This window comes from Lycorma delicatula, chromosome 1 (assembly GCF_047948215.1).
Source record: "Lycorma delicatula isolate Av1 chromosome 1, ASM4794821v1, whole genome shotgun sequence".
Classification (NCBI taxonomy): domain Eukaryota; kingdom Metazoa; phylum Arthropoda; class Insecta; order Hemiptera; family Fulgoridae; genus Lycorma; species Lycorma delicatula.
The window spans coordinates 271220304-271245249 of NC_134455.1; the positions used below are offsets into that span (position 1 = coordinate 271220304).

At 31.0% G+C, this 24946-nt stretch overlaps 2 protein-coding genes across 3 annotated transcripts in view; one reads left to right on the forward strand and one right to left on the reverse strand.

The window, feature by feature from the left end:
* LOC142331607 (protein Asterix) overlaps positions 1 to 8494 on the reverse strand; it is a 34440-nt gene extending 25946 nt beyond the window's left edge. Inside the window, exon 1 of the mRNA XM_075377630.1 lies at positions 8290 to 8494. Coding sequence (XP_075233745.1) covers positions 8290 to 8342 — 53 coding nt within the window. The 5' untranslated portion in view covers positions 8343 to 8494. The remainder of the gene's footprint in view (positions 1 to 8289) is intronic.
* Positions 8495 to 8640: 146 nt separating this feature from the next.
* Positions 8641 to 24946, forward strand: part of LOC142331596 (uncharacterized) — a 32208-nt gene continuing 15902 nt past the window's right edge. The window contains exons 1-2 of one of the 2 annotated variants that reach the window (XM_075377610.1): positions 8641 to 8799; positions 23306 to 23446. In XM_075377610.1, the coding sequence (XP_075233725.1) occupies positions 8641 to 8799; positions 23306 to 23446 (300 nt within the window). The remainder of the gene's footprint in view (positions 8800 to 23305; positions 23447 to 24946) is intronic. The other variant, XM_075377616.1, reaches the window with a different exon arrangement.

A 24946-nucleotide genomic window follows, 5' to 3' on the forward strand; every position in this document is an offset into this window, starting at 1 on the left:
CTATTTGGTTAACATTTTTATTTGTGTATGTTAATAGGAGTAATTTTCAATATGATCGTAAATTAAGAAAAAATAAGGTATTATTTAGTACTAATTTCACTACTTTTTTTAATTTATTTTTAACAATTAAATAGATGTTTGTTAATATTTTTGAATCGAATATTAAATATTTAGCACATATTTTACCCATTTTTTAATTTTTGTGAAATTATTCAGGCCATAAGCTTCTAACAGAAAAAAAAAAAAAAATTAAAATATGAAATGTTGGAACTTACGTATTAACGCCACCGCAGCTACAGCTTTATTTAAAAACAAAGTAGTCAATTGGATTTCGGTGGAAAATGAACAATCTCTTTATTAATTTTAATAAATGGTTATTTATATTTATTTATTTTATAAATATAATTTAACCAAATTTAGCCTACGCTCGCTTTGCTCGCTAACCTTGACTAATTAACAGGAGTGTTTTGATTATTTAAATAATAAATAATTGCAATAATTACTGAATTTATTAAATAAATACTCAAAAAATTACGGTGTTAATTAGACAAGGTTAGCGAGCGTAGGTTAAGTTTGTTTAAATTATATTTATAAAATAAATAAATATAAATAACCATTTATTAAAATTAATAAAGAGACTGTTCATTTTCCACCGAAATCCAATTGACTACTTTGTTTTTAAATAAAGCTGTAGCTGCGGTGGCGTTAATACGTAAGTATCGAAATTTTAATTTGTAGCCTACTATTAACTAAGGGTATGAACACATTGCCTGCGCATCTACTGTGTACAAAACCATATTTTTTCTCCATTTATGGCATTTTTTTTTCAGTTTTCTTTGACTTATTTTCTTTTATATCAATAGAACGGTTACAGGGTTTCATTTTATTTATTTATATGAAGATACGGATTTTTTAACTTTTCTCTAAAATAACAACTTTAACAAAAGTCAGATCAAGCCTTCATGAGGTGCGCCTGCATACATCAAACACAAATAGGAGAAATTTGTCCAGTGAACTGAACCTAAACAAACTTCACAATTTCATCTATCATCAAGACATACCCCACTATCACTTTACCAGATGACATCTAGTCTTGTAACTTTGGATCAAATCCCAGCACAGGTGACCCTTGACAATCAACCATGAAAGGTTTTTTAAGGAATAAGCTGAACCAAGCAACACCACAGTTCAGAGAAGACAGCACTTTGATACGATGGACTGTCACTTATAAGATGACAGGTGCTTGGAAGCATTGGAATGCCAAACACCACACACACAAACAAGAACAATACAAAGTCCAAAATCAAACTGAAGCACATCACCTACTTTTCCACACACAATGTGAACTCACTTACAACCCCCAAGAATGTCAACACTCACCCTAAAAGCACATGATAAAATCTATACAATAATAAATACCCACGCTCCCACTAACAACAAAAACAAATCTTCAAAAGACCATAAAAACAAAAAATTTCTGGGACCTACTTGACTAGACCATAAATAACATCTCCAAAAATCATGTTAAACAACTAATCGGAGACTTCAATGCTCGACTAAGCAGAGAAAGTAGATATCGTGATATCAGAAAATGGCCTGCCCAAAAGAGAACAAATGGAAACATACTGACTCATCGATCTCTCCAGAAATCACAACCTAATCTCAAAATCCACATATTTTAAGAGGAAACCACAAAAACCCAAAAGCTGGAAATACCCCGACTACACTAAAGGAGAATGGCAACTAGATCATGTCTTCATGGACAAACACCATCACGTGTTTACATGTGGAGATCTACAACATAAAGTCTTCCGGGGAGTAGACACAGGCTCGATCACTATGTAGTCAAAATTAAAATTAAATTCACTATGCAAAGGAAGCAATAAAACCAAGTCCCTACAACCAAAAGAAAAATAGACCCTACCATAATAAAGAATGAAAATTACCAAAAAAATAACAATCATGGATAAACTAGAAGACCTGGTCAACAACCTTAAACAAACTGCAGAAGAACTGGCCCCAATAAAACCCTGTAAAAAGCATTAATAAAGGAACAGCATAGTGCAACAAAACAGTGGAGAAGAGACATCAAGCGTGACTATTACATTAATCCCAAAAATCAGAAACATCCTTCTAAAATCTAGCAAAGCAAATAAAAAAAAAACCACCCACACCCTAACGAAAATAAAAAGACACCGTAAACACAAAGTGAAATCAATAGAAGAATTCAACAAAACGCAGTCAAAAGACTACCACAAAAGCTTTAAAACAACTCCAAAAATAAGAACCCCCCAACCCTACCAATGAACAATTTAAACCATAATCGGCCCATAACAAAGAAGATGCAGAAATCCTAGCATTCAAGACAGAACAATCAATTGCTCTGTCTTGAATATGTGTACATGAATACGTAAATGAAAATCTCTCAGATTACATAAGAGACTGTAAAAGGAGTTAGACAAATACAATAAAAATTAAACAAAATGAGGGTCTGAAATTTTTCCTAGTTAATATTCACAGCATGTCACAAGATTTGGGTGACTTTATAGTCATGTAAACACATTAGAAACACAGTTGATATAGTAAATCCTAACTGAAACATAGCAAAACAGCATAAATCTGCAGAAATGTGTGATAAGCAGACATTACAACATATAATTCCAAAATTTGGGAATTATTTGTTTTCTTAGGAATTTGTATAGATAAGATGTGTTACAGACCTAAATTTAATAGCAGTAATTGTCTGCAACTTTTGATTAACTTTCAGAATAGGCAATTCAGTGTTTCTTTTTTTCTATTTTTAGGCATCAAGTTAAACGTGCAGAAACTTAGTTATTTGTTCAGGAACTAAAAAATTATACTGATATTCATACTTCAGAAAGAACCATTTGAGTATAAAGCATTAATGTTTTAGATAAAAGAAATCATAAAGATGTAAATAATTATCTTGCTCTTCTACACAAGTATCAATATGAGTCTATTGTTAATAAATATACAAACGTATTCCTTTGCTAGAAAAAAAATTGTGCGGATCATATTTTCATCAGATCCCCAGAGAACATGGAAAGTTTACTTCCTGCAGTGTTGGAAATAAATCAGTGAGGTAACGAGCGTTTCCTATTACAGGTGTGCTTAAACTTTGTAAAAAGGATAACAATGACAAAAGCAGTATAAGTAATGATAAGAGGAAGTTCAATGAGATCTCTAATTAATTGAATTTAGAGTATGGGGAATTTAGAGTATGCAGTTCCAGGAGGGAGGAATCCAGGGGTGGAGATTTAGTCGATGGGACACAGCGCACATATGCACAAAATAACATCTGGTAGAACCTGTTAGCAAGCCCGATACTTAGTATGTAAATGATACTCCTCCACCTCCACAGACAAAAGAGAAAAAAAAGAGTATAGGGAAGGTACTGAGTCTGAGAAATCAAATTTGGCTGAGGAAAGATTTGTAGAAAGAATTAGCAACTACATGCATTCATATTAAAAAGGTTGATAGGTTCTATAAAATGAAAAAAAAAAGTCACTGAATTAATAATTTTGGCAACATAGTTGTATAGACTGGAAAAAGTATAGAAGGCGCAAAAGTTATATGGTGCTTTGGACAAAGTTACAAAGTCAATAATTGTGTCACATATTATTTCACATTTCCTTCTCTTGATAAGTTAAGGTTATGGAATTATGGGAGAAGCATTAGCCTAGACAGAAATTTGTTAAGTAACCAAACAAAATTTATAAGAATAGGAGATAATATAAGTGAAGTAAAAACTATGAATATGGGATACCGGAGAACACACTTTGCGAATACTGTTTATTATTTTTATTGATGAGCTATAAAATGTGATGTAAACAGAAAACTTACATCATTTCCATACAACATATTTTTTTTTTTGTCTTCAGTCATTTGACTAGTTTGATGCAGCTCTCCAAGATTCCCTATCTAGTGCTAGTCGTTTCATTTCGGTATACCCCCTACATCCTACATCCCTAACAATTTGTTTTACATATTCCAAACATTGCCTGCCTGCACAATTTTTTCCTTCTACCTGACCCTCTAATATTAAAGCAACTATTCCAGGAAGCCTTAACATGTGGCCCATAAGACTGTCTCTTCTTTTAACTATATTTTTCCAAATGCTTCTTTCTTCATCGATTTGCCACAACACCTCTTCATTTGTCACTTTATCCACCCACCTGATTTTTAACATTCTCCTATAGCATCACATTTCAAAAGCTTCTAATCTTTTCTTCTCAGGTATTCAGATCGTCCAAGTTTCACTTCGATATAAAGCTATGCTCCAAACATATACTTTCAAAAATCTTTTCTGACATTTAAATTCATTTTTATGTAAACAAATTATATTTTTGACTAAAGCTCGTTTCACCTGTGCTATTCGGCATTTTTTTATCGCTCCTGCTTCGTCTATCTTTAGTAATTCAACTTCCCAAATAACAAAATTCTTTTACCTCCGTAATCTTTTCTCTTCCTATTTTCACATTCAGTGGTCCATCTTCATTATTTCTACTACATTTCATTACTTTCGTTTTGTTCTTGTTTATTTTCATGCGGTAGTTCTTGTGTAGGACTTCATTTATGCCGTTCGCTGTTCCTTCTAAATCCTTTTTAATCTCGGCTAGAATTACTATATCATCAGCAAATTGTAGCATCTTTATCTTTTCACCTTGTACTGTTACTCTGGTTCTAAATTGTTCTTTAACATCATTAACTGCTAGTACTATGTAAAGATTAAAAAGTAACGGAGTTAGGGAACATCCTTGTCGGACCCATTTCTTACTACGGTTTCTTTCTTATGTTCTTCAATTATTACTGTTGCTGTTTGGTTCCTTTAAATGTTAGCAATCGTTCTTCTATTTCTGTATTTGAACCCTAATTTTGTTTTAAAATGCTGAACATTTTATTCCAGTCTACGTTATTTCTAGGTCTATAAATGCCAAGTATGTTTGTTTGTTTTTCTTTAATCTTCCTTTTACTATTAATCTGAGTGCTAATACTTGTCACTATACTTTTACTCTTGTACCTTATACTCTGAAACCAAATTGGTCTTCTCCTAACACTTCTTCCACTCTCTTCTCAATTCTTCTGTACAGAATTCTAGTCAAGATTTTTTATGCATTGCTAGTTAAGCTAATTGTGCTGTATTCTTCACATTTATCTGCTCCTGCTTTCTTTGGTATCATGATTATAACTCTTTTTGAAGTCAGACAGAACTTCCCCTTTTTCATAAATATATTTAATCTATGTACCCCAAAATTTTCCTTAACTTTCCTGTATGCTCCATCTATTTTACCAGTGTTCATTTCTCTTTCCACTTCTGAACACTTTTCTTTAATCCATTCTTCTTTTGCTAGTTTGCAATTCCTGTTTATAATATTTCTTAATTGTCTATAGTTCCTTTTACTTTCTTCATCACTACCATTCTTACATTTTCTATGTTCATCTATCAGCTGAAATCCAAGGTTTTCTACCAGTTCTCTTTGTTCCGCCTAAGTTCGCTTCTGCTGATTTAAGAATTTCCTTTTAACATTTTCCCATTCTTCTACATTTTCTACCTTATTTTTTTTACTCAGATCGCAAGAGGTCTGAGTAAAAAAGATAAGAAGATTTTTGAGGAGGACATCGCAAGAGATGTCCTCCTCAAAAATCTTCTTTACCTCCTCTTCATCAAGCTTTCTAAATTTCACTGATTCATCTGACACCTTTTCTTCAAGTTTTTAATTCTCAATCTACATTTCATTAACACTAAATTGCGGTCGCTATCAATGTCTGCTCATGGTAAGTTTTGCAGTCGACGAGTTGATTTCTACATGTTTGCTTAACCATGACATAATCTATCTGATACCTTGCAGTATAGCCTTGCTTTTTCCGTGTATATATTCTTCTATTATGATTTTTAAACTGGGTGTTGGCAATTACTAAATTATACTTCATGCAAAACTCTGTAAGTCGGTCCCTTCTTTCATTCCTTTTGCCAACCCGTACTCACCCATTATATGTCCTTCCTTGCCTTTTCCAATGCTTGCATTCCAATCTCCAACTATTATTAAATTTTCATCTCCTTTTACATGTTTAACTGCTTTGTCAATTTCTTTGTAAACACATTCTACCTCATCATCATCATGGGTGCTTGTAAGCATGTAGACGTTAACAATCATTATCAGTTTAGGTTACGATTTTATCCTTATTGCAATGATTCTATCACTATGCATTTTGAAATACTCTACTCTCTTTCCTAACTTCTTGTTCATTACAAAACCTACTCCTGCCTGCCCATTATTTGAAACTGAGTTAATTATTCTAATATCACCTGACCAATAGTCGTTTTCCTCTTCCCACCGAACCTCACTAATTCCTACTACATCTACATTCATCCTATCCATTTCCCTCTTTAAATTTTCTAACCTACCAACCTTTTTTGGGCTTCTAACATTCCATACTCCAACTCGTAGAATGTTATTTTTTTATTTTGTGGTAGAAAATTACTTAGTCCCCACCTGGAGATCCGAACGGGGGACTAGTTTACCTCCAGAATATTTTACCAAGGAAGGTGCCTCCATCATTGCTATATGAAAAAGCAGATAGCTACATTTTCCTGGAAAAAAATCAGCTGTAGTTTTCCATTGCTTTCAGCTGCGTAGTACGCAGAGGACTGAGTGATGCTGACATGGCTGTTTAAGTCATCCTGACCTACACCCTTAATAACTACTGAAAGAGCTGCTGCCCTCTTTCAGGTATCATTCCTTAGTCTGGCTCCCAACAGATACCTCTCCTATATGGCTGCACCTTCAGTCTAGCTACTCTGTATCACTGAGCACTCAAGCTCCCTCACCAACAGCAAGGTCTCATGATTCATAGAGGGAATACATATTCTATGTTTTCAAAATGTGGAAACTGCTAATGAGGCAAGCCTACAAATTGTACAAAAGTGGCTGGTCTCAATAAACTAACCCCGAATTCAAACAAAACAAAATATTCAGCATTGTCATAGATGGCAGTTAGACAACCAATAGTGTCTAATAAAAAGCTTCATTATAACGGTTGTTAAGCTATTGCCTGTAACTAATAATGTATAAAGTTTTATATCCTAAATATTTGGGATACACTAAAATTTAAAATTAAACTTTTTATTAACATTTTTGAAAAGACTGTGACCACTGAAAAAATAGCAAATGTGATCACACAAAGTAGGGAATATCTGTAGATCACAGTGTTTATTTTTAAAATCAGCTGATTTACAATTTATTTTATAGAAATTGAAATTACCAGAAAATATTTAAATGAAATGTGTAATATAATGTGTATGTGCAGTATAATATTTAAAGTATTAAATGAAAATACCAAACCTTATAAGCATTATCCAAAATACCTCAGGGTTACCCAAATCAGAAGCACTTCTATAACACTTCCCAGAAAGTAAAGGTCAACATTCAAAATCATATAGTAATACTTTTAGATACATTAATATAATGTACTCTGCAATCAAATTCTTGCCTCAGATTGAAAAATCCTTACAAACTATTATGAGAACTAGTAATGGATACATCAAAAATACTCAAATCATACTTATTTTTAACTTATTCATATAATTACATCTACATTCAATTAAATAAAATCCTACTGAAAGCTCTAAAATTATGAATAAATTTCATCTGCCTACTTATGTCATTATTTAACTGATAAAAAATCAATTTAGACCACAGAAACTGCCTATGTAACTTGTTTCTGAAATTTTAGTAGTCACTACAGGTAGGAATGCTGAGCTTAATTAATACACAAACTAAATTGTACCTACACTAAAATCTCATGGATTCAACTTTGGACACATACAAAAGTTTTCAAACAACTAAAATTTATCCCATCAATCTGTGGTGGCTATTGCCACCACCAACTGTACGAGATGCTCCTAACCACACTGAAGAACAATGTAAATTAGTAATATAAAATACAAAGCGACACGGAAATTTAACAAGGGAAACACGATACACGTAAATTATTTTTCCATGATGAACAGGGTTTTTTCATATGAAATTCTAATAACGTAAACGCATTACATTCCAACACACAGATTTACTAAAGTAATAATCAAGAAAAAATTTGTAATATTTTTATATTAAAATTATTTACTATCCAATCAAATCTGTATATGTAAATCCGTAAATAAATAACTTAAACCACAACGTTTAGATTTAATTTAGTGATATTGACTGGACAATTTAACTTATTTCCATTTTTTATTTATTAATAAACAAAAGATAAACCTGTACTTACCTATGTTCTTTATCCGGTCTTCTCGGATCAACTGAATGATTTCCCGAATGCATACTTAATGCTATTTATATGTTCAGAATAATTTAACAAGGTTAACGAACAGAACTCATAACCTCTTATGATTAGATTTACGTACAAACACTATTACGTTAGATGTCTAATCAAAATAATAATCTTTAGTTACCACTGGAGGGAAAACGATAGCAAAGGCAGTGAAAGGTATCGGTAAACACTGTCATATGTTACTATTTGACAGTCTTTTGTACGTGTGTTTGGTGTGGAGATAAGTTAAAATTTATGATCAAAGAATTTTTTTCATTTGTTGCTGAAAGCTGATTATTAAAACCAAATATGGCATTTGCTTGGAAAGACAATATCGTAGAATTTGACTCTAATATTTGCCGGCTGTGTGCTGGAATATGTGATTCTTTGCTTCCAATATTTGACATGAATGATTCAGTAAAAAATAGAGTTGATATAAAAATTAAAAAATGTTTTCCGTCCTTATTAGTAAGTACATTTCTTTATTTGTGAAATATTAATATAATTGTATGTATGCATTTTTTACAGTGTTGTCCTAACTAGTGTTAGCTCCTAAGTTTATAATAGCCAGTGCAATTTCTCCTCCAGATGTACTGATTCTGCTTTGGAATTCCATTAATTTACACAAATAAAAAATGTTTTTTTTTTTGTTTGGAAAAAATTAATTTCTGATACAGCAGATTTTAAAAGTATTCATGACTAAATGAATACCACATTTCCAAAATTTGTTGCTTGATATGCTTTGCTATAGGCCATTAATCTCCTGTAAATAAGGTTGCTATTATATTATTGTTGTTGCCCAAATGCAGGTCAGCTACTTAAGATAAATTATTTAAAACTAGAATAATTAACACTCCACTTCATCTGCTTCCATGCAAGAAAATTAACGTTCAGTAATTGGTCAGTGTGTTTCATTCTGCTTATCCACTAGCTACAAGAGTTTACATTCCTGCCCCTCTCTTACCAAAATACAATGTTGTTATTTATTTTTAGCCCATCCATGTGCTGTGCTTGTTTTTATTTAAGCCTATCGTAAATCTTGTTAAGGTTTGATTATATAAATGACAGGTATTTACTACATTTTGTGAAATTTTTGCATGATGTTTACGTGGCAATTTTTTAAAATTATTACAACATTATCATGCTATATTTATCAATGAAAATTAATGTATGATTTGAAAATAAATTCTGTTATATTTAATAATATGTATTTTCATGAACAAGGTATCTAATCAAAGTGGATCTAGCAAGTGAAAATTTGTGTTGAGATTCTTATATTGGCGTTTGATTTTTTAAATAATATTTCTTGGGAAATTAGAACCAGTTCTATTTAATTAAAGACTGTGTTTCTAAGTTCACAGAACAACTTAGATATATGACATATGCTTTTGGATTATGGACTCATTACCCTGAAATATTAAAACATTCAGTATTTGCACCTATGGCCTATAAGTGACTAGATATATGCCAATTTGAAAAAACAAATATTTTTAACACTTTATTTTATAATTCTGAATATTCTACAATTGTAGATAATCTCACCAACAGAAATAATGTGCTTTTCATCATCCAATTCTGTTAAATTAAACATGATTTCTTTTTTCTTTATGTGTGTGTGTAGTTCAGTAAAAAAATTGTCAGGTTTTATGTTAATTTTTAAAATCATATAAAACAAATTATTGTTATAATTTGTTTTTGAAGTGCTATGTCATTTTTTATCCGACCACAGGATAATATGAAGCAGCAATTTGTTCGACAGGTTACATTAAGACCATATTCACAAATTAAAGACTACTTGCAATACACAATAAAACTGTTTACAATCAAAAAAGTGCCAGTGGGATTTTAGATACTATTGCTCATGTTAGCTGCAAAAAAATCATAGACTAGAATATCCTGGAACTTGTGACAGTAGCCTGTACAGTAGTTCTACATTTTCGAAACCAAATTGAAGAAACTCTTCAGTTTTAATTTTTGTATTAAAAAGGATATTTATGTTCTACCCACTACATATATTGATGTGAACTTCCCTGTGTTAGTAAACACTGATTGTTCATCTTTAATATACTAAGTAGAATGAAGATGATCTGAGTGCTGGTTCTTGCAAAGCTGTACAGTGATCCAGCAATCCACTTAAAATGATGTAATGCTTTTTTTCTGGATATCAAAAGACATACACCAGCTCCATGGCCAGTATAGTGTATAACCTAGATGGTTGTAGAATATGATACACTAAACAGGATTCCAGGAAGAGTTTGACTTGCACAGCAGATAAGTAATCCATTCCAGCTTACTGCAGCAGATGAATGTGCTACCACAAAAAGTAAGTTTTTCTGAAAATTTCCAACTACTGTACAGTTTTAGTAAAAATCTCCACTATATTATCATTAGTTTCTATATATGTTAATTTGATTAAACCTTTAGAAATAGATCCTTAAAATTAAATTTAATATCCATATGCTTGGTGTGTTTACTGTTCTCATAACTTTCACACATTTATGGTACTTCATATGCAGATTAAAAAAACTTTAGATTCAAATTTTAAATCCAGCAAAATTCTTTTAAAGTAGACAACATACATTGCTGCTTTTGCACAGGCTATATAGTATAATTGTTGATGTGCATGAATACCAAGAGGTAGGATTATCACAATGATATACACACAGCCAATCTATTTGTGATGTCGCCTGTGCAGTCTGCATCTGAATATGTGATAAGTCTGGTATCTGTCCTTGATAGAATGTCAAACACAAATTTTTGATGTCTTGAATGAAACTGCACAGAATTCTTTTAGCTGCTTTCCATAGCCAAATTATTTAATTGGCTTATCCTAATATCTACTTAAAACTGCTATACCATGTGCCATACCTGGTCTGAATATAGTTTGATATTTATATATATGCCCAGTAAAGGCAGTTACTTTTATATGGATTTGAATACTAGATCGTGGATACAATTGTTCTTTGATGGTTGGGTTTCAGTTAACCACACATTTCAGAAGTGGTCAATGAGACTACAACAGTAGACTTCATTCATAAATACATATCATCCTCTGAAGTAATATACCTTATGGTGGTTCCGGAGGTTAAACAGAAAAAGAAAAAGAAACATATCAGTGAACCAACCAGTTCTTTTTATGGCAGATTTTTTGTCATCTGGTTCTGTATCGTCTACTTAAAAATTATGTTCCATGTGTGTGCTAAACGTTTTGTAATTTTCCATATCAAACTTGCTTCTTACTTTTTATATAAACTCTTCTTGAAGTAATTTGAATTTTTTTTTAAATTAGTTTTCAAAAATTCATAAAATTTTAGGAGTGAGGAGTATATCACCATTAATATTATTTATCATAAAACTACTAACATATACCTACATATAAAAAAATAGTTAAAATGTATGCCATCCCTGCCTGAAAAAAATGACCAAAGGTGAAATTTCACTGTTTTTCATGTTCAACTTTATTGGTAGTTTTCTCATAGAAAGAAGAGAGATAGGTAAATAAACAACTGGACCAATCTTTTATCCTGAGAAAATATAATTAAATTGCTTTTTGTTTCATCCTTCCAGGATCAGTAGTATTTTTATGATTTTTTCCATAAACTCTTACAATCACAAAAATAGGTGTGTGCACCGTTACAAAAATACCCGCCACAGGTAAACTGCTTAAATAAAAAAATTAAGAAAGATAGGTCCTGAGACATGTAGGAAACAAGTGGGTAAGTTTCAATTTTTTTTTAATTCATCAAGCAACCAGCTTATGTTTTTTTGGGACGCTTCAAATGGATTGACCCAGAAGTTTATAAAAACATGTAATGAATACTCTCTACCTCAATCTGACTTGATCCTTCAACAGTAATAATCTTTTGCTTTTAATTCTTCAACATAATTCATAATATTTTATTTTGCTTCATTGTTGTTGATTTTATTCAGGTGTATTACACCTGGACCAAAAGGTTTATTAGTGAACTTTTTCTTGATTCCATTGCTAGAACACTGATGATAATATTGACAAATATATGGACGATAAAAAATGCAGTATGTAAAAAACCCAAGTAGCAAAAGAATTCAAAAAAATTCAGGTGTATTACACTTAAATAAAATGTGAATAATCATCGATTATTGTCTGATAATACATCTTACCTTTCATGGTATTATCTTTGATTGGTCTGCAAGATCACTGTGGATAAGGTCTATTCTTTTTGATCTCAGCAAATCTACATTCTCCAACGTTTTACATCTTTGCTTTTCTTTGATTACATGAACTACAAACTAAGATTGTATAAAAAGTTGAGTTCTTTCAAACTTTGTTTATGGCCAAGTCTTTGATGCCATAATACATTTTAATTTTTCAAACAGCAAATTCCTGTGGCCGGATTTATAAATTTTACAATGCATATTTCATAACCTCAACATTGCTCATATTTTTTTTTGATTTCCACTGTATTTGGAAATGACCATTTATTATGGTTGCTGACTTTTAACAGATAGAGGTTATAAGAAATTCCTGGCACAATAATTGCAGGTATGGTTATATTTATAATTCCATATCTTTAAGTGTTTTTAGACATACGCCTTTTTATATCTCTTACAATTTCACTACTTACAATTTTTATGTTCTTAGCATATTTCATAACATCAACATTGCTCATACATTTTTCAAAATTTTTGGATGTCCAGTGATGTAGTGCCACTATCAAAAATAAATTTTATCAAAGTATTACCATACATGCCTGAAAATAGAACACTATTTTCTTTGCAATCCTTGGTGGTAACAATCAAATAATTAATCATCCTTCTCCTTTGCAATATTTGAATTTCTACTATTTTGCAATTAACATTACTACAGCTTCGGGAGCTGCCTCTCCCTCTGGAACAACCACGACATCTATGAGGAGTACCTGTTGATTCACGTTGACTATTTCGATGAACAATCTTTTAGAATGTCCTTTCCCGCCACTAGATAGCCTATACATCTTTATGTTATTCATTTTGTACTCTTTTAGATGAAAAAAAACAATTACTTACATCTGCTGCTGTGGAATTTTCTTTGGTTTATAATTTTACATCCAGCAACCTTGCTTTTACATCTTCATATGTGTACAATATGTTGTGTTTGTTCATTATTATTTCAGTAGAAGTAATGACATTATTGAAACACTCTGACATCATCAGAAAAAGGTAACAAGTTTTGTCAGTGTGTCATACATTGTAGCTTTGAACTCTTTAATGAGTTTTCAAACTGTTTGAAATGATAATTGGTCTTCATCAAATTTCATTTTAAGCATGTACATTAACTTTTAACTTTGTATTTCAACTTTTTCTTCACATACATCTTTGCCAAAGTACTCTTATGTTGAAAGACATCACTTAATTTTTGTATCATTTCTGTTGCACTTTTATCTTCTTGTACATATTCAGTGTATTTATCCAGCATTGATTATCTGTGCACTGACCCTTTGCATCTTTTTCTAGAAGTGGCTTTTTCTAGAAGTGCTGCATCTTGTAATTTTTCAACATTTTCATTTTTTATTTCTAACACCTACACTTTCCATTTTCAAAACAAAACTTATACAAAATTTCCAGCTTGTGAAATTTTCTGCTGTGAGCATGGAAAACTGTACAGTTGAGGTGGCAATTTTGGTTATGCATGTATCACTGGGTTTATCAAATAAAAATAAATAAGTGAACACTTTTAAGCATAAGTTATCTCTTGATTGGGTCTATTGAATGAAAAAAGTATTAACTTCTTACTTGTAACATTTTAAGTTCTTACAATGAATTGAATAAAACAAAAGGAAAAGGAATTAAGTGTTACTGCAATAAGTAAACTTATAATTTAATCAGTGTTTACCTCTTTATAAGAATTTACTTAAGAATTTTTCCAGTAATGTCTTACCTTTAGTTGTATAAAAACAAGAACTGACTTAAATGAATAAATTAATACTTATTTATTTTTAAGGTGGCTATTGAGAATACTTGGTTTACAGCATTGGTGACTATTGCATTTTAATTTGAGTCATACGGCAGGGTTTATACAATTTCAAAAAGAGAAGACTTACTTAGAGAGAAAGGATATTAGCCACAGTGATTCAAAGACTTTATTGTGATTTGAAAACGAAAACATAGATTATCTTTTAGTTCATTTTTTGGGAAAAGCAGATGAAACTAGAGAAGGAACTCTCAACTCATGCTGAAAAATGGAAATATTTTTGTGATTCGTAAGTGACAACATATTTCAAAGAGCAGTTGCACAAGATTTTGATGTTCACCACTCAGCAGTCTAAGATTATAAATAGTGTAGCCACAGCATAAAGGAGAAAACACATTTATGGATCAAATTTACATCCAACTTATAGGCAATGGAAGTAGCTAGAGAGGAGTGGTCTAACAGATTTCAGATACACTCTGGTGCACTTGGTTGTACTCATGTCTGATTAAAAAACTATCTGCATTCAGAGACGATTATATTAACAGAAATTAATTTGCGAGTCTCATTGTGCTAATCACTAGTGATTCAACTGAAATGATTACTTATGTAAATGCTCAGTGGCCTGGAAGCGTACATGATTCCAGTATTTAGACTCAGAGTTCAGTATACCAGAATATATCACAATTTAAAGGAAATTTCTGCTTGCTTGGAGATAGTGGGTATGGAATTTCTTTGTGGTTGTTAATGCCATTTAAAAACCCTATTGACGGAAAAGAGGAACTGTTCAACATTAAGGAGAGGGTCATTCTTGAAAGAGTATTTGATCACTTCAAGCAAAGGTCTCCAGTTTTAGAAAACAAAGTGAAAGTATCTTTGGAAAAAGTTCCAGAAAAAAAAATTAATAAAAATAATTATGTGTTGCACTATGTTACTAGTTATTAGCAAGCATTTACAGGATAATTTTGAATTTTCTGAAGAAAATGTAGAAGACACCTATGAAGAATGTGCTGATGGAAACAAAGTTGAATGACATCAAGTAAAAAGGCCAGCTAAAACAGCAGGAAGTACTAGGAAACACTCTTTCCTAGTTAGATACAAAACCAAGGCTAACAATTGTTTTTTTTTTGTTTCATTTCTTATTAATTGTAATCTAATTCACTTATTGTCACAGCTGTATTTTTGTTTATTACTAACAAAATGAATCACCTACAGTTATTATTTCTTTTTGTAATTTTTATTACAACTGTACGTATTCTTGTGTTTCTGACAGTAGGGATATTACATTTTAATTCAACAAATGATCAGTGCATCACTATTTTTTATTTTGATCATATTTGGTCAATGATAACTACCCACCGTGTAGTGGACAAAAAATATTTTTATAAAAAATTTTTCTTGAGTAATAGAATATTTTCTAACTCACCAACATGTAAAAACAACCATTTACAACACTTTTTCCATGAGCTGTAGAGCTTTCTTATTTTACATCGTACAAAGAGTCAAAAAAAGCTTTTTGCAAAGATGGAACTTCATCTTAGTGTACTCAAAATTAACCAAATCTTGTAATGTTTACTGAAGTTACCTTTACAAATTGTTATTTTTCAAATTTTGGGCCCAAAATAAATAATGAAGGGCTTAGGGTAACAGGCTTGTTTTTTACCTTTTAACTCTTAGGTACTAGTAGTATTAAAAAAAAAAAAAAAAAAAAAATTGGACTATTACCATGTGTCCTTCATAAAAAAAATGGCCACCAAATTGTAAGATTTTGAAAATGTCTCATTTTTGGGGCCCAAAAACCACATATGGGAAAGGTGGCAGATGTCTGAAATGTTTACAGCAGTAAGTACTTTTTATGTACTTTAAAATTATATAAAATTTATTTTGTTACTCAAAGGGGTTGGCGAGTAATGAAGCCAAAAAAACCTCTAAAAACACTGTTCTTTCTAACCGTAAACAACATATCCAAAAATACTGATGTTATGTACTTTTTCCAGATTATAAAAATTACAAGTAAACTCGTTAGAATGAAAAAACTCATAATTAATAAATAGTCAATTACAAAATGATTCAGTTCAAATATATTACAAGTTGTACAATTCACTTTTAATCCTGCTAATGGAAGTTATGAATAAATCTCGCAGCTTTTTGATAACAGACTTTATTAACATAACTTAGTGCTTCTGTCATTTTTTTATTGATTAGAACTGATAAGTCCTCATTCATCTTTGGTGTAATGTTGTGACCTCTTTCAGTAGTTGATAGAAAAAGCTCTGAAGGTTTGAGAATCTTAAAATATTTTCCAGTTGAACATGTGTTTGATTATCCCTCAATGATTTCTTGAATGAAATACTAGGACCCTGCAGATGGAAAATGTGTATTCAGTATTGCTCTTCATTTTCATGTATTTTGACTTCAATAACTTCACCTAATTATCATATATGCAGCAGACATAATTTTTACATTTTGGCTTTGATAAACCTATAAAGCAATCAGAAACACTAACGTCCTTGTGTAACGATACTAACATAAATGTTTCTGATTCAGAGGTTGCCTGGGCTTTCAGAATACATATCTTTCTTTCTTTCTTTTCCTGTTTAGCCTTCGGTAACTACCGTTCAGATAATACTTAAGAGGATGAATGAGGATGATATATATGACTGTAAATGAAGTGTAGTCTTGTACATTCTCAGTTCGACCATTCCTGAGATGTGTGGTTAATTGAAACCCAACCACCAAAGAACACCGGTATCCACGATCTAGTATTCAAATCCGTGTAAAAATAGCTGGCTTTACTAGGACTTGAACGCTGGAACTCTCGACTTCCAAATCAGCTGATTTGGGAAGACGCGTTCACCACTAGACCAACCCGATGGGTTCAGAATACATATCTGACTTTTGGAACATAACTGTGAAAGGTTCTTGTTTCTGGGACTGCTGTGATCACCTGATAACAAGAACTGAGGTATTCTTCAGTCTCTTGAACGTCTTTATTAGAGCAGAAAATAAATGTTGTATTTTTAATACTGTTTTTGTAATAATTGTACATTTCAGAAGTTGTAACAATTTGATTTTTGGCTGTACTTTGAAGGCTTGCTTTAGTCACAATCCTTTTTACAGTTCCACCAATACAATCACATAGTCCTTTTCCATGGTATGAGGCAAAAAAATGCCATTCAGCAACGATTTCAAAATCTTGATGGTAGCACAAATTTTTGAAATTTTTTTGTTTTTATAATGGGCTGAGGAGCCATCAGAAAAATTAAAAAATTGTTTTAACTCGTAGCAACAGTGTTTTTAATTTATTTATAACTTGCTTTTGCAAGCAGAAGAATGATGTAATATTGTGAAGTATTCACTAATCACATAGTAGTTTTGGCTTTGTAATTTTTCTTCTTTTTTAAAATATACGAGAAATACAGGTACTGTGGCATAAGTTCTTGACCAGTGATATGACTGGATTTCAACCTGTATCACAAAAGGAAAATTTTGACAGAAGTTTCCCATTACAATACATTCCTCCTCCAAGTTTTTCTTTTAAATTTTGAGGAAATTAGCTTGTTTCTTTGCAACAAAATGATGCCTTTTTAGATTATTTAAATTTTCAGTAAGTTTATCTAAGTACTCCTGAAATGAAAGAATTTGAGTAGTTATTTCACAACAGTCAACAGAAACCTACTGTTTTATGATAATATCAGAATCAAAATCATCCCAGCTCTCTTGCAGTAATCAGAGTACTTCATTAGTGCCTGGACATTTTTCGCATTGTGACAGCATGCATGTTTCATTTTCTGTATCACATACCGCAGTTGAAAGGAGAATTTTATAATCAAATTTAATTTTTAGAACAGATAATATTAGTTTTACACTTAGGTGGGTGACACACATACAAACAGAGTGGGCCTGACCCACCAGCCAGAACACAGAATTTAGGTTTTAAATAAGCAAATTTTGAAAAACCAATTTTTAAATTATGTTTTCTTTGAAGGCTGTGTACAATTCTTTTATGTTACATAAGATAAGCCTTTTTGAATATTAAGTTTCTTCCCATCAGCTTGTCTTACAGAGACACAGAATCTTTCTTGCCTGGCATCATTCAGCTGTGCTCATCATTCTTGTAAAAATCTTGGACATATTTAATAACATTTTCTCAATTACATACAAGGTTTCTTTTTGCCAATTTCTGGTAAAATTCCACTTGTTTTAACTAATTGTTTGGATTGATGGGCTAAATACTGATCAACACTAAACTCATTTTGCATTTTTTGAATGCTCCATGTTTTTGGTAATAAACTTAAAATATTAATTTTTTCCTGGGTTGATGTAACTGTTTTCATTTTATTTTAATGATTAATTCTTCATATTCCCTACCTAAATCAGCATAATAATGTGGCACTAAACTGGTTTCTTCTGTAGAAATATTTAAATCAAAGGAATCATTTAATTTACTGGTAACTGACTGCTATATTTGTAACTTTATCTTTTTAAATTGGTTCCTTTGCGCTGCTCGATAATTTTTTAACCTTACTGGGGGGAAATGCCAGGCGCTGAACAAGCTTTATTCACCGAATCGACTGTAAGACATGAGACACTCAAATATATCTTGACATTCCGGTTCACTTTCTGTATCATCTTGCAGTTTTTGTATTTTGTTTAAGATTTTGTACACAGTTCTCTGGCTGGAATTAATATTAAATTTGGATTGCTTGTTGAAAGTGTCAAAGATATTTCTTGAAGAGATTTCTTAACCAGTTTAGTGTGACAGCTAAATGGGTCAGACCAACTTTTCCCATTAATATGAAAATATTTATCTAAATGTTTGGTTTTATGAAAATAACATATTTTTTTATTTTAGTATATCCACTTCTTAAAGATATCAGTGTTATTTGCTGTTCAGTAAACTAAAATATTGTGCAATACTGAAGATCTATTGTAAGTCAGTTTGTTTCAGTGTGATTGTCAGTTTAACACTTCATAATCAGTTTTATAAAATGCAAGGGTTCAGTTAGTATAAATTATAAAACTACCAATTGCACCTCACTTTGTCTTATACCAGTTTCTCTACAGCTAAAATAAAAATTTTTTCTAATTAATAAAATTAAAAATAAAAGAGAAGTTTGCTGCTAATAAAATTACTTTATAAATAGATGTACTTTACCTAACCACGGTATTAACACTAGCAACAATACAACATATCATATTGAGCCTTCTACAGTGTTTACATACGGGATTATGCAAACAATTCATGTCCATGCATGTCTATTCACTTTTGTGTTTAAACATGAGTTTGTGTGTACGAGTCATACATTAAGTAACAGACTGTATAGAATATAAGCTATCTCATTATAGATATATCAAAATATTTTGTACAGTAGGCCTACATTATTATCTGAAAAAAATATGCATAAATTTTTTGGATACATTGTTCATGATTAGAAGGAATGGTGTTTTTGGCGGTTTTGATGGCTTCATTACTTGTCAACCTTTAATTTTATATTTGAAATTTATAGCGTATGAAAAATGCCATGTCTGACCAGGATTTGAATGCAGGACCTCCGGATGAAAGGCTGAGATGCTACCACTCTGCCATAGAGATCGGTACTTTTATACGGATTTGAATACTAGATTGTGGATACCGGTGTTCTTTGGTGGTTGGGTTTCAGTTAACCACACTTCTCAGGAATGGTTGACCTGAGACTGTACAAGCTCCACTTCAATTGCATTCATACATATCATCCTCATTCATCCTCTGAAATAATACCTTACAATGGTTCCGGAGGCTAAACAGAAAAAGAGAGATCTGCAGAAGTATGAAAGAAGATTTAAATCAAATTCTCCAATCAATGGCTACAAAACAAAGAGAATGTTGAACACATTTTTCTTGCAGGCTTAGCTGGCCAAATTCATGGCTGCTTATAGAGGTTGACAGGGGTTTCATTTTTTTTGACAGCAAGAAGACAACTTTATTAATCATACAGTTCAACAACCAGATTCTTAATCTTGCCTAAATCAGATTGGTGCTAGGATTTATCTGAACTAATTATTGGCTTCATATATAGTGGCATTTTATTGCATTATGTTTGTGACACTGTAATTCCAGTACAGCTGTATTGATATTCATAAATGCAATATAAACTGCTGATCTCAAATGTGCCTTTGCCAATGAGTATGTAACAAGCTTGATAAAAAAAAAACAAATTAGCAATTGTGGATGCCATTTCACCAAAATTTATTTTAATGTTTTCAAATTTTTCATTTTAATTTGTTAAAATATAAGTAAAGATTATAAGTGTTAAAATATAAGTATATGTGTTATATGTAAAATTTCAGCTCTCTAGCAATTCAGGAAATGGGAGTGATGGTGAGTGAGTGAGGGTTATATGTGGGGTTCATGACCAAAGTGAACAAGTCCATTTTTATAATTTTTTGTTAGGTGGATTAATGTGTATAAAATTAGTACATTAATTCACTGCCACAGCAAATCAAATACAAACTCCACCAGAGTATATTTTTTCTTTATGCAGTGATTGTCTTCACTGCCCTACTGAACCAATTTCTCATAGAGTTTATACATTTTCCAAGTTTGTTCTATGTTCAACGAGAGTTATTTTGAAAAAATAATAGACAGTGAATGCATAGTATTGCTTCTAACATGTTATCAGATGAAGATTACAATCCAGATTCACAGTCTGCACCGTCTGCTGATATATTTGAAGGTATGTACCATTTGACTATTGTTTTTAAGTTTTGAGGTTAACATTACAGTTGTGCAATTGCAGTATAATTTCATAAATATTTTATTGTGATTACTGAGTTTTATTTCTGTTTTTATGATTAAAATAATTAATTATAGGTGCAGTGTTTAGAGTAATAACTTGCTGTACTTTTTTGTTACAGTATTTGATGCAGATAATGAACCAGCTAAGAATGATGAAACATCTGGGCAGTCATCATCAAACCTAGTAAATAATACTGCACCTGGATCAAGAGGAGAAAAAGAAAATTAGATGAGAGTTCTTGGAAGAAAAGCATCAGTAAGAAGAAAAGAGACAGTGGTGAGAGTAATGGGGGTGCTAATTCAGGTAAGGTTATGCCTTCTAAAATTTGTAATTTGGATTTCAGTTGTAAATAAGAAATTTGCTCTGGAAAATTCACTGCAGATCAAAAACTGAAGATATTTCAGTCATTTTGGAAATTGAGTGACTATTCAAAGCAAACCATTTTATCTTTATGGCTTGGTTAAGGCTGAGAAACCAACAAGATCCTGAGTTCATGATGAAGATAGTGGTAGAAAAAAGAAAGATTTGACTTTGAATACTCATTAAATGACTGTTATATTACTATATTTTAGAGTTTTTCCTAAATGCATTTCAAATAAGTTGACGTCACCTCTATAGATGTTTAACCGAACATGAGATTTCGAATGAGATTGACAGCAGAGGAAAGCATGAGCCTCATATAAACTTGACATCACAGATGTTTTGCCAAACAATAGGGAATTTGGAATTATTGAAGGAGCAAGTAAAAAAAAAAAAATAATAATAATTTATTTCTCCTGAGGATTCATATAATTGAACAAACAAAAGCACAAGCATCTGCCTTTCCAGTTTCAAGAAATTCATTTTGATTATGTTTTTATCAACAAAGCCAGTTGAAGAAGCAATAACTACCGAAAGAAGGATCTGATGGGAAAAATTTAAGTTGTTGAAATTGCATTGGTTAAGAGTATTCAGGGTGGGAAAATTCTTGCTTCACTTCAAACAAATACATGAAGAAGTTGAATTTCATGAAGCTAATTTACAAAAACTACTATAACGTGGAAAACAGGTACCTAGTGTTTGATATTAATCAGCCTCAATTGTATTCTCGTTGCCGACTTGTCACATAAGCACAGAAGTAAGATATGATTGACCTTTAACACTATCTGCTGTGCATCATTCTTTCTATAAGAATCTTTTGTTGAAATTTGGTACTAGATCTCAAAATGATACAGATGAAAACTCATTGTATGAAACAGAATTTTACATTAATGATGAATTGTTTATGAGTCACTCAGTTTAATGTCAGTTTAAATTTTATTGTCATTATTGTTTTGATATTGTATTTTAATAATGTAAACAATCATATTCTGATTATGAAAAATTATAGCAGCAGAAGTTGTATTTCATTATTGTTCATTCTTTCACTGCCAAAATGAATAAAATCCAAAAATGAGATATTTTATATTAATAAACACAGTATGGTTTAACATGTTTACTGGTCTTCCACATACATATTTAAATCTGAAACTTCTTTGTAGCATAGCATAAAAAAAATTATGTAAACCATTAATGAATTGATTACAATGAAAAAACTCTGTAGGCTTTTTTCACAAAATAATGTAAAATGGACTTAGTTCACTTAGGTTCTGAACCCCTCATATAATTAATACTTTTGCAGCATTTTAGTATTAATTAAAAACTTTTCCAGCCCTTTGAAAATGTAAACTAGAAATACAAAACCCTAAATTCCTGAAACAAATCTTCACAGAATTTCATTATTAGTATTGTGTCAGTTTTAGGTCTTTTGATATGTTAAAAATTACCACAGAAATTCAGGAAAAAGTACTTTTGTTTTACCCCTTTAGGAATGATTTAAAAGAAAACCAAAGATGGATTTTAAAGAATTTTGGAGTTATCTGTTTTTCAGTTTCACAGCAAATTAACATCACTTGCCGGTGAAGATATAACTAAAAGTTTGCCAGCTTCTATTGTAAAAGATTTAGATTTAAAAAAAAAAAATTGAAATATATCCTGCTTGTTAGTGAATGAAACATTTATCTCATAGGATTAGTTTTAAGAGAAATTCAAGAATTTGGACTGAATAATACAGGAGTGAGTAATTCAGAGAGGTATTTATAAAAATATAGATGTACATGTAATTTTTGTATTCTGTATTTCTGCAAGATAATGTGGTTAATAATATTTCATGTTTTTTAATATCAGATTTTGTATTTATTTTTTAGCGTTAAGTTATTTGTATTAGTTATATTTTTTTCACATTTTTCAGATTGATGAACAAGATTCTAAGCCAAAACATATATGTATCTCATGTATGTCAAAATTAGATGTTTGTAATGAATTATTCGATTTAAGTTTGGCAGCAGAATCAAAATTTAATGCACTATTAAACAGTCATAATTCTCTCCAGGTGATTTTTTTTTCTGTGTAAAAAGCTGTTAAATTCCTGAATGAAAAGTTCAGCATTTTTTGCTATGATAGTCTGCAGTAAAGATTATGCAAAGTATTAATCATTTAATGACAACTGTTATATTTAATAAATTTAATTCAGTTTGTTATTAAAAATATTAGTAGTTTTACATTGTACACGTGCAATTCTTGCCTTTGGATTCCATTTAAAAGCTAATACCCCACACCATAAAAGGTGCTGGTACATCGAGATAAAGTATACGTATTCTGTTTTAGATTGTATTTATTCACTAAATAATAACATTTAAATTTATCTTGCCATTCATTGATTTCATGCTCTACCAATCTAAACTGAGTACAATTCATAACTAAGTGGCTGGGCAATAAGTTATAAAGATCCTTTTAATGATTAAGAAAAAGTAACATAAGTAATAAATAAGATTAAGAACAAAGATCATACTTACATGATCAAGCATACTGCCTGCGAAAAATCATATGATTTGTAAATATTTACAAATAACAGTAAATAGCGACAGTAATAATAATAAACATATGCACTAGTGAAATAATTCAGGCAGAAGTACGGTTCATTTATATAAGGCAGTAGGCAAAGGGAACATTTCTGCTTGTCTATAGTTTAAACGCACAGTTTATATTTGAATCATTTTTAGAATTGAATGTTGTTTTTTTTTGGATTAATGATGATGTCTTATATCGTACAAAATTCACAGACATAATTATTGGGACAGTGTTTAATAAGGTGGTCAGGATGTTAACAATTAAAACAACAATCGTTTTTAGTTAGAAATCTCTTTTGGTTACTGATATTTAGGCTTAGAAATCTTTTACATTTGTAAATAGAATGGTTTGAATAGCACATGTAACAACGAATAGTTTGAAGTGGTAACCACATGATTTGTTTTTATAAATTTTGTTATAATAATGTTGTGAGTTAGCTTAGTTATGTCTCTGTGTAACTTATATAATTTGTTGTATAATGGGCTGGGATGTAGTTTTAGAATCTGAATTAACAGACATATTTTCCAGTAATTGTCTTCTATTCTCAATAAATTTAACTAAATTCTGAAAACTGGGAAATTGTAAGAGACAAATTTTTCCTTGCACAGTCTGAAAATGATGGTTCATTTTGGAAATTAAATATTGCAATACTATTAGTTCAGCTGCATCAGAAGGCAAATTCATAGTTTTAATCGAATTTACAGATGATCAGGTGACATTAATAAAATGAGAAGTACTAGATATAGACTTCTGTTGAGTTAATATTAAATATATTCTCCACATGATGAATGGCAATGAATAGGTTATTATTGTATGTATTTTTTAATAAATTGATAGCCACTGAATAATTGTTATTGGTAATGTGTAAATTTTTATCATGTCAAACATGGTGCCCTTTAGCGAAGAATAAAGGTAATGTAGGTATTTTTTGTATATCAGATAGATCAGCTCTTGAATTAATTAAATCATTGAACATAGTGAA